The 12,032-nt window shown below is 40.7% G+C and overlaps 1 protein-coding gene across 1 annotated transcript; it reads right to left on the bottom strand.

Annotated features, from left to right (window-relative positions):
- Nucleotides 1-6,102: 6,102 nt before the first annotated feature.
- On the bottom strand, nt 6,103-6,495 carry LOC138356658 (mucin-5B-like). Its single transcript, XM_069312849.1, has one exon. The coding sequence runs from the start codon at nt 6,493-6,495 to the stop codon at nt 6,103-6,105; it is 393 nt and encodes a 130-aa protein (XP_069168950.1).
- Between the last annotated feature and the right edge of the window lie 5,537 nt (nt 6,496-12,032).

A 12,032-nucleotide genomic window follows, 5' to 3' on the forward strand; every position in this document is an offset into this window, starting at 1 on the left:
TTGATTCTGAAATTGCCTTTATCTACAAATCATTCTCTCGCCTTGGTTATCCTTTGCATTTCATCAACTGTGCCCACTCTCAAGCTAAACGAAATTTCTTTCATCCTAAACCTGCTTCCAACACTACTAGCACTGTACTATGCCTTCCCTTCATATCTGAACTCAAAACTTTTACCAATACCTTTCGTCCTCTTGACATTAAACTCGCCTTTCGACAAACTAACACACTTCGTAGCAATCTAGTTCACACTGCTCCTCCTGCTTCTAATGCTGCTGGTGTCTACTCTATTTCCTGTTCATCTTGTCCTCTCCAATACTTTGGCGAAACTGGCCGTACACTGAATGACAGACTTAAAGAACACAAGAGAAGTGTTAAGTCTGCAGACACTAACAATGCTCTCTTCTGCCATGTGAGGGATTCTAATCATCCCATTGATTGGTCTTCCTCCAAAATAATCTTTCCTGCCTCTACTCTACACAGACTCCGTCTTGTAGAATCGGCTCTTATAAACAATGTACCCAACATGAACTTAAGTCCTGGCTTTGTTGCTGTGGACTCTTCCCTTTCACAGTATATACTCAAATGCTCTGATCTTTCTAACAAACGTGACTTAACATAAGCTTTCCCCCGTCCATTTCTTTCTCTCTTCTCCCTTTTTCTGTTCATTGTCTTCTCCTACGCTCCCTTGCTATCCTCTTTTTTTTCTTTTTCCTATTACTTCTCCTTCGGTGGTTATAATAGGAGCTGCCTCGTATGGGCCAATAGGCCTGCTGCAGTTTCCATTACTACTATCCCCTACACCTGACTTTCCTCCTCAGCTCTCTCTTGCCTATTTATTGCCTGTCCCTACCTCCTCATCACAATCGACTTGAGAATGGTCCAGGACGGACCGAAACGTCGTCGTCCCTTCAATTTCTAGTGTGTGGTCTGGTCAACATACTTCAGCCACGTTATTGTGACTCATCGCCTGCACATGGAAGGATTAGTAAAAGATTTGGTGAGTCTGGTTGGAGCTCTGAGAGCAGAGATGGATTCCCTGCGGGAGGAGGTACGACGGCTGAGACTTCGGGAGGGAAACGAAGGAGGAGGCCAGTGTTGATGGGACCTCATTAAGAAGGACTGACGAGACCAGTATTAAGAAGTCCTCGTCTTGGCAAGTTGTGAAAGACAGGGGTCTTAAGAAGACCTTGGCAAAACCGACAACTAATAGCCTACACCTAAGGACTTTTAACGCATTTGACGTATTAGAGGACGAGTGCTGTGTTGAACCTGTTGTTCAACGAGGTGGCAAAGACAAAGTAACGAGGAGCATTGAAGCGCAGGTCCCTCAAACTGCTCGAAAGGAAAAGGGAAAATCAAAGCGAATTTTGGTTGTGGGAGATTCCCAGGTGAGGTATTTAGACAGAACATTTTGTGCCAGAGATAGGGGGAGCAGATTAAGGGTTTGCTATCCGGGAGCTGGAATTGGTGATATTGTTGGAAACATGAATGATATTATGACAGGAAATGGGAACAAACCCATTATTTGTATTAGTGCAGGGGGTAATGATGTTGGACGAGTTAGGAGTGAGGAACTAATACAGAGATTTAGGACAGCCATTGAATTAGTTAGGAGCAAGGGAGGAATCCCGATCATATGTGGCATTCTTCTAAGAAAGGGAGTAGGAAATGAATGGATGTCGAGGGCAATTGGGGTCAATTGCTGGCTGGAAAGATATTGCAAATCAAATGCAATATCTTTCATAGACAACTGGGAACACTTCTATGGAAGAAATGAAATGTATGCTCGTGATGGGGTGCATCTATCGAGAGCTGGGGTTGTTGCTGTTGCGAACTCGTTGGAAGAAGTGGTTAAAGGTGTTTGTTTGGGTTTAAACTGTTAGCTGATAGAGGTATGGGAATTGATTGGGAGGAAGGAGATAATAAAAGTACGTGTTTGTGGGAGAAAGGAATTGGCAAAATGATCAGGGAAAGAGAAGGGCCTCAAAATAACAATTCACTTAGGGTATATTACACTAACAGTAGAAGTCTAAGAAATAAAATTAACGAATTAAATGCTCTTGTCTGCACAGAAAAAATAGATATTATTGCACTTACCGAAACGTGGATGAATGTAGAAAATAGAGAACTATTAGCTGAATATCAAATAAAGGGATTTAAACTATTTCACACAGATAGATATATTAGACGAGGAGGGGGAGTAGCCATATATGTTAGGGACAATTTTAAATGTAGTCTCAAAGAGGGAATCAAAACTGAGCCACACACAGAAACTATTTGGATAGAATTATACGAAAAAGCAAATAATATTATAATAGGAGTTATATATAGGCCACCAAATTTAGACAGAATGGAAGCAAGGCATCTATGGGATGAAATATCTAGGGCATCTAGATCTAACAGTATTTACGTCATGGGTGAGTTTAATTTTAGTGGAATAAACTGGTTGAACAAAACAGGGAATAGTGAAGCAGAAGATTTTCTAGAATTAATTGACGATTGCTTTCTTACGCAACACATTAAGGAACCAACACAGGAAAATAATATTTTAGATTTAACTAACAGGGAAACACAAATTAATGACATCGAAATAGGGAGTGAGCTAGGGAACAGTGATCACAAAGAAATCAGATTTAGCATAGAATGGAATAGACCTGTGGGAGAAAATTCTGTTAAAGTGCCAGATTTTCGAAAAGCTGATTTTAATAGCCTTAGAAATTGTTTGGGTCAAATTGATTGGAAAGTTTTGGGTATGGGGTGGGGGCCGGTCTTGGAGCGAGGCATGAACCCAGCGATAGGTGACGTAAATGGGGATTTCGATGTGGATTCAATATATAACTTATTTAAGAATATTCTAAACAAAGCACAGGAACGTAGTATACCATACAAATTGAATAGATCGAATACTAATGACCCAAAGTGGATAACAAAGAATTTGAAGAACCTTATAGGTAAAAAGAGAGCTTGGTACAAAAGGATTAAAAATGGGGAGGTCACTTTAGAACAGGAATTCGTACAACTGGTTAGAAATGTTAAAAAAGAGATAAGGCAAGCAAAAAGAAACTATGAAGTTCGTATAGCAGGGCAAGCAAAGACAAATCCTAAAGGTTTTTTCAGTTATATCGTACTAAGACTAGGGAAAAGGTCCATTAAAAACTGAGACAGGTCAAATAACAGATAGTGATGAAGAGATGAGTAGTATTTTTAATAAATATTTTGTATCTGTATTTACTAAAGAGGAACTTAACAATATGCCTTCAGCCGAACAAGTCTATGTGGGTGGGGACGAGGACAGGTTGACGAGTTTAACAGTTACCAGGGAGGATGTTCTTAAACAAATAGTAAAACTCAAACTAAACAAATCCCCAGGGCCGGATGAAGTGTTTGCTAGGGTGCTTAAAGAATGCAAAGAGGAGCTTTGTGACCCACTGTCAACCATATTTAATAAATCAATAGTCAGGCAGAGTGCCAGAGTTTTGGAAAGTTGCTAATGTGATACCAGTTTTTAAGAAAGGAGATAGATCACTTGCGTCTAACTATCGACCAATTAGCCTAACGTCTATTGTGGGAAAGTTACTCGAATCTATAATAACAAATAAAATTCGTCTTCATCTTGAAAAATATAAATTAATAATAGAGTCGCAACATGGGTTTTATAAATGGCCGTTCATTTCTAACAAATTTGTTATCTTTTTATTCTAGCATTGTTGAGGCAGTTGATAGTGGTAAGGATTGCGATGTTGTGTACCTTGACTTTAGCAAAGCTTTTGATACAGTGCCACATGAAAGACTGATTAAAAAGTTAGAGTCTCATGGTTTTGGGGGTGCTATATTAAGCTGGATTAGGGCATGGCTATACCAAAGGAAACAGAGAGTTAGTATAAATGGAGTCAAGTCAGAGTGGGAAAATGTTGTAAGTGGGGTGCCTCAGGGCTCTGTCCTGGGACCTCTGTTGTTTATAATATATATAAATGATTTAGATTCAGGTTTGAGTAGCAACATTTGCAAATTTGCCGATGATACAAAAATCGGTAGGGAAAATAATTCCGAGGAGGACTCACTATCACTTCAAGTTGATCTAGATAGGGTTTTGAAATGGTCGAAGGATTGGCAGATGCAGTTTAATGCTGATAAATGTAAAGTTCTGAGGTTAGGTTATGATGATAGGGTTACAAGATACGAGCTAGATGGTGTTGAGATTGCGAAAGGGATCTGGGAGTTATGATTAGTAAGAATTTAAAACAAAAGGATCAATGCATAAATGTTCGTAATAAGGCAAATCAGACACTTGGATTTATTAATTGCAGCGTTAGTAACAAGACACCTGGTGTGGTTCTCAAGCTATATCTTGCTCTAGTTAGGCCCCATTTAGATTATGCAGTTCAGTTTTGGTCGCCATATTATAGAATGGATATAAATTCACTTGAACGTGTCCAGCGTAGCATGACTAAGTTAATTCCCCAAATTAGAAATCTTTCATATGAAGAAAGATTGACAAAGCTTAAGTTGCATTCACTGGAAAGGCGAAGAGTTAGGGGTGACATGATAGAGGTTTACAAGTGGGTGAATGGACATAACAAAGGGGATATTAATAGGGTATTAAAAGTATCAACACAAGACAGAATACGAAACAATGGGTATAAATTGGATAAGTTTAGATTTAGGAAAGACTTGGGTAAATACTGGTTCAGTAACAGGGTTGTTGATTTGTGGAACCAATTGCCGCGTAACATTGTGGAGGTGGGGTCCCTCGATTGTTTCAAGCATGGGTTGGACATGTATATGAGTGGGATTGGGTGGTTATAAATAGGAGCTGCCTCGTATGGGCCAACAGGCTTTCTGCAGTTGCCTTTGTTCTTATGTTATCCCCATTTAAGTCACCTATCGCTGGGATCATGTCTCGCTCCAAGACCGGCCCACACCCCATACCCAAGGTTTCCAATCAATTTGACCCAAAAAATTTCTTAGGCTATTAAAATCAGCTTTTCGAAAATCTGGCACTTTAACAGAATTTTCTCCTACAGGTCTATTCCATTCTATGTTAAATCTGATTTCTTTGTGGTCACTGTTCCCTAGCTCACTCCCTATTTCGATGTCATTAATTTGTGTTTCCCTGTTAGTTAACACTAAATCTAAAATATTATTTTCCCGTGTTGGTTCCTTAATGTGTTGCGTAAGAAAGCAATCGTCAATTAATTCTAGAAAATCTTCTGCTTCACTATTCCCTGTTTTGTTCAACCAGTTTATTCCACTAAAATTAAAGTCACCCATGACATAAATACTGTTAGATCTAGATGCTCTAGATATTTCATCCCATAGATGCTTTGCTTCCATTCTGTCTAAATTTGGTGACCTATATATAACTCCTATTATAATATTATTAGCTTTTTCGTTTAATTCTATCCAAATAGTTTCTGTGTGTGGCTCAGTTTTGATTCCCTCTTTGAGACTACATTTCAAATTGTCCCTAACATATATGGCTACTCCACCTCCTCGTCTAATATATCTATCTGTGTGAAATAGTTTAAATCCATTTATTTGATATTCAGCTAATAGTTCTCTATTTTCTACATTCATCCACGTTTCGTAAGTGCAATAATATCTATTTTTTCTGTGCATACAAGAGCATTTAATTCGTTAATTTTATTTCTTAGACTTCTACTGTTAGTGTAATATACCCTAAGTGAATTGTTATTTTGAGGCCCTTCTCTTTCCCTGATCATTTTGCCAATTTCTTTCTCCCACAAACACATACTTTTATTACTTCCTTCCTCCAAATCAATTCCCATACCTCTAGCTACTAACAGTTTAAACCCAAACAAACACCTCTAACCACTTCTTCCAACGAGTTCGCAACAGCAACAACCCCAGCTCTCGATAGATGCACCCCATCACGAGCATACATTTCATTTCTTCCATAGAAGTGTTCCCAGTTGTCTATGAAAGATATTGCATTTGATTTGCAATATCTTTCCAGCCGGCAATTGACACCAATTGCCCTCGACATCCATTCATTTCCCATTCCCTTTCTTGGAAGAATGCCACATATGATCGGGATTCCTCCCTTGCTCCTAATTCTTTGGCTGTTTTATACCTCTGAATCAGTTCCTCACTCCTAACTTGACCAACATCATTTCCTCCCACGGTGTTGAGGGCGTTGAAGACGCCGTGTGTCGTGTTGAGGGCGTTGAAGACGCTGTGTGTGTGTTGAGGGCGTTGGGGACACCGTGCGTTGTGTTGAGGGCGTTGGGGACGCCGTGTGTTGTGTTGAGGGCGTTGGGGACGCCGTGTGTTGTGTTGAGGGCGTTGGGGACACCGTGTGTTGTTTTGAGGGCGTTGGGGACGCAGTGTGTTGTGTTGAGGGCGTTGGGGACGCCGTGTGTTGTGTTGAGGGCGTTGGGGACGCCGTGTGTTGTGTTGAGGGCGTTGGGGACGCCGTGCTTGGTGTTGATGGCATTGGAGACGCCGAGGGTTGATAGCGTTGGGGAAGCCATTGGGTGGTGTAGTGTGGTGGCGTTTGGACGCCTGGTATGGAGTATGGTGTTGTGGAGTATATGGTGGCGCAGGGGCGCCAGGTAGTGGTCGGTAAGGTGAGTATTGGCGTAGCAAGGTCGGTGCGTTAGGACGCAGGAAGTGGTTGTGGGGATGTGTGGCGTTATAATGAGGTCATCAGTGGTTGGGATGACCAGAGGAGATGGTGTGTCGGAGTGGGTAAGTCTTATGGATAAGATGAAATGTGGATAATTGCAGGAGTTGGTGGCTGCAGTAGGCGAGCCAAGTCGATATATCTAGCAAGACTCATAAAAGACTAATAAAAATTCATTATTTTCAATAAAAATTTTCATTAATTAAGTCGGAGTGGTTAAGTCTTATGGATAAGATGAAATGTGGATAATTGCAGGAGTTGGTGGCTGCACTAGGCGAGCCAAGTCGATATCTCTAGCAAGACTCATAAAAGACTAATAAAATTTCATTTTTTTTCATAAAAATTTTCATTAATTAAGTCGGAGTGGATAAGTCTTATGGATAAGATTACAATGTAGAATTTCAAAATTTCAGGTGTTGATGGTTGCAGTGGGCGAGCTAAGTAGATATACTAATTTCTCATTAATTAAGTTGTTACAGGAATCTCGCTAGAGGCGAACCAGTGGCAGTATGATGCTTTAGTGACATTAGTTGTGGAATTATTTTAATGAGGTATTTATTGTGATAATGTATGTGTATGTATATACTGTATATTACCTCTTCGGCACCATTACTGAGTGTTAGGCTTGAGAAGGTCCCCCGGGATCATGTCACAGAACATGTCACAGGTAAAGTAGAAGGGAAGCTATGAGGCTACACTCAGTAATTCTAGAAGAAAAAGGGGAGGAAGTGAAGCCAACGTGACGTTATAGGCGAAATTCGCCCCCTGACATCAAAGCAGGGATAAGGGGATAGCTGCAATGATTTTGCAGCTGCGCTCAGGCTATATACGGGGAGAGAGTAAGGAGCCGAGGGGGTTATGTAATAATGGGATCGAGCCAGGGGGCTCCGAGGGAATATTTTGCAGGTACAGCGGTCAGGAAGGTGTGAATACAGGTGGACACACTCTGGGCAGATGGGCCTAGAGTAATGTGCTACAGCTGTGGTGAGCACAGCAAGGAAGGATGACCAGAGAGCTGGGAGGTATCTACAGCGTTCTGGGGTTGGTGCTCTGGAACGAGACGTCAGCACAGACCCGAGGGAACATGACCCTGGGGTAGGAATCTCCGTTGCTCTGGAGGCCAGGATCACGTTAGCTCAGAGCAACGATGGGACATTGACAACATTCACCAGGCTGGACAGCCTGGGTTTTGTCTGGGTCATGGAGGATCTATGACCTAGCAACCATGGGACACGAAGACAAGAGAAGTAATGCTGCCAATTGTGGAGGAGGCCAGTGAAACATTGTGTGATCATTGTAAGCCCTTATGTCAACAGTACAGGGCAAGATGTTAAATTATTATTAACTTGTTACTAAGGATGAAGAACCTTAGATATATATGTGTTGTTTATATATTAATGACTAGTGTCATTTCTGTTAAATGCCAGCATTCTGGTCCATGTAATTTTATGGTTATGTTTGTATGTAATTATATGTCAGCAATTTAGGTATATGTGCATTGTTGGAGATGGGAAAAATTATTACAGACTATTTTACCTGTGCTATGATGTGAATATAATGTAAATGTTGGAGAAGTGTTGTGAGTCATGTCGGGAAAATTTTAATTTAGTTCATCGTGTGTATGATGAACTTATTGGATGAATTTTTAGTTGTACATATATAGTGGGTGCATCCTCCAGGTCCTTGCACTAATGGAACCTTTGCAATGATGCATATGGGGACAAATGCGTGTTTAAGGAGGGGAGTGGTGTTGTAATCCACAAGTTAGTAGGAATTATTAGCTAGAGGATCATTACTACAACACTTAACGAATGATGATTGGAAGTACATGTTAAGTAGACAGACTATGGATCATATATCTAAGAAAGGTCAAGGGATTAAGACCGCAGCTACTTAGCCAAATTAATAATTCCTGGAAAGAGGAATTATTATTCTTCAGGCTTCTAGGAACAAGATTACCGCTTCTAGAGATAAGGTTAATCGGATTATACCTTCCTTGAGAGGCGGGGTGAAATGGTTGAGGTAGATGGCTGATTGGAGCCAGTCTGATTGTGGGAGTTGAACTGAGAAGTCCTCTGGATCTCCGTTTGCGGCAGCAGCGAAGTGTAGCAGACAGCTATGCGAGAACCTGATGTGATCTTAGTGACCAAGTTAAGTCTGCAGTATGTGAGTATTGAATGAAAGACTAACCGGGTGTGGAGCGTTGTAGTAATCATTCCGTATTAGGGACTTAGGCGGAAGTTACGAGTGTGGGTGGTGATCGCGGAGGTCAAGTGGTCTATGGGTATTGGAAGTGTATTGACCTAATAGAGTATGTTAATATGTTATTATTTGTCAGAGTCTATTCTTTGTAATTAAATGACAAAACCCGACGGCGTTTAAAACCTTCGATATGTCCCTTCATAGTGTTCCTGTTTTGGTTGGTGAGGGAATGTTAGGGAATTGGTAGACGACATATTTGGTGGCAGCGCAAACAGATTTTGGAACACTGTGCGAGATGAAGGAAGTGTGGTTCTGGTTTAGTTGGTGAGGGAATGTTCGGGAAATGGTAGACGTCGGGTTGTGGTGAGAATGGTGGTTACTAGACGGAGGAAAAAGGGGTCAAGTGAGACCAGGTCAGAGGAGTTAGTTAATTAAAGGGACTAGGTCATTGTGGGGCACATGTGGTGTTTATTTCTTTCTTTCCAGATTCCCGCAACGAGAGACGTCTAAGATGCAAGTCTGCCCACTGAAGCATCGGGATCCAAAACAAGTGCAGTGTTCGTAGTGCGGTTTATACAGTGTTCGTAGTGCGGATTATACAGCGTGGCGAGGTAAACTAGCGCGGGTGATTGTGGGCCAGCGTGGGCCATGTGCGGCCATGTGTGGGCCACGCGATGGGTGGGCCAAGCGAGCCGCACCTTGGAGCTTGTTTTATATCGTTGGTAAGGCAGAAATAGTGAGAAACCGTTGCTAAGGTGAAATTAAGCGTGAAAACTACGTAATTTAAAGTTAATTAAATTTCATGTAACGTGTAAATCGAATATTTTAAGGATAATGAAATATTACCTAAAGTACTGTGCGAGTTCCAGCGTTGTCAGGTGTAGATACAGAAAATAGGCGCAGTGAATTATGCACGCCTTGGCATAGCGAGCGACGCATAATTTGACGTCTGGGGTTCGCCATCTAGTGTACCCTGGAGAGGGCCATGGAGATTTTTAGTGGGTGCAGGTAGCATTATGGAGAGTGTTACCTTGGGACACGAGGAGCATGTCCCGTTGGTGGGGGTGTGTGGTGTTACCTATCGTTCGTTACGGCTCGTGACCCTACAGCAGCCAAGCTTTAATTACGTCTAGGGATACCACTGCTGCTCTCTAAAGCGGGTCACCAGTATAACCCCTTGATAAGTAATGAGCACATAAATAAAAATCTTCCTTTAGGACTGAAGAATAGATACAAAATATTATATAGATATATATTCAAGACAGTATAATATAAAAACACAGATGGTCAAGTTAACTTATACAACAAACAAAAGGTACTGTCCTTCTCCTAATATAGTATAATAAAATATGGCACAACAAGAAGTAACAGACTTATCTCCCACATGTTACTCTTCCTGGTCCCCCGAAGCTACTAAACTCTCGCTCTGTCACTACCCAAATTCTCACCTCCCGTCTGCCTCATCCCAGGATGAGGGATGGAAACTAAGGACTTTTTAATATTTAAAACTAATTGAACAACCACTTGTTCTCAAAACACACAAGAATGCAAATTACAGATAATAGTTACTTACAAAATATATAAGTACAATGCCACCTGTTTAATTACAGAAAATAAACAATTACCTAAACTAAATAAAAGTGACATCTGGAACTCCCAACTGAACAGGTCCAGCTTTCCCGAATTTAACAGGTATTAGACGTGTGCAAAGCAACCGCGCTCCTGTCTCCACTGACGCTGCCACACCACACGATAATTTACAAAAACACAATGTGTGTACATATACAGGCAATGATATAATAGAACAAAAAAAATTATTTTAAATTTATATACGTATTCTGCTAGGAGTACGTAACACTTCCACCTCCAAGAAAAAAAATGCAATAGATTGAAAATCAATGGCATTTTTTTAAAGGAAAATGTATGACACTTGAGATTTATGGTATTAATTACACCAAACATGTAAAAGTAATAAGAACACATTTCTGGACAAAAATGAAAACACGCCAAATATAGTCTTACAGGAAACTCAGAAATTTCAGTCTTATGACTATGTTCTACATATGTGTCACTGGAGTATGCAAATTTATCTCTCCAAGGTACTATCTCATTTATTTCACTTTGTTTCAGATCATATTTCACACTCCTATCTACAACAGTATCATTAGTAGCATGAATAGAATTGTCAATAAAGGTAGCTGCTTTCACACAGTTATCATGGCAATTTAGCTTTTCATTTGTTTCTACTATTTCTCCAAGATCAGTTCCGTATTTCCATGTGATCCCTTTTCCACATGGTGAAGTTTTCCAAGACAGACTCCATTTTCCATTACTCCCTTTTTCTGGAGCTGAACTGCTTAATTGAAGCTGACTGGATGTTGAGTAGATTTGGGACTTCTCCTGGGTATGCACTGACACAGACATCTGCTCTTCATCACTCTTGATCCTCTGTGGAATACATACTCTCGCCCAATGGATACTAAAATTAGAGAAATTAGCATTAAACCTCACAATTATGTATAAAACTTTCCCATTCATAGAACCTTCCAAAACACAAGACACCGACTTAGCAAACCTTTGACCTTCAAACCAAGAAATACAACCCAAGATAAGTGCAAAGACTACCTGATCGAACTGACTCAGATGATCCATAAGGAACACAGAAATCAATTGCCTCATAACTCTGTCATAACGATCAGTGAAAGAAAACAGGCATATGCCTAGGCACCATATCTCAATCAAAACTCCGAAGACAAGTTCACACCCCCTGATGGTGAACTTGAACACAACACACACTTTCATCAACCGTCTAGTCTTCCAAAAGACTAAATAAAACATGCCGAAAACTTTACAACCCTCACCATCACTTCCCAAGTGATTTACGTCTGATGACAACCAATCAACCAAGAGGTTTAAGGGTCTTAACATCTGGAAAATGTACAGCAGATTACCTGAGAAACGCCCAAGGACAATCTGAAACCCTTCACAATGATTAACACTAGGCAGGATAACCTTATCCTCCAACTTGAAATACACACCTGGAGCCTCAAACATCTGCTCCCCAGTATGATTTAATCCTTCACCCACAATATGACTCTGAAAGTCAACACCACACTTGAGTGGAACATACACTTTCATCACTCGTGCATCAAAATTAACTGGATCTGAATATAGAGACACTGC

Source organism: Procambarus clarkii, chromosome 73 (assembly GCF_040958095.1).
Source record: "Procambarus clarkii isolate CNS0578487 chromosome 73, FALCON_Pclarkii_2.0, whole genome shotgun sequence".
In the NCBI taxonomy this organism is placed as follows: domain Eukaryota; kingdom Metazoa; phylum Arthropoda; class Malacostraca; order Decapoda; family Cambaridae; genus Procambarus; species Procambarus clarkii.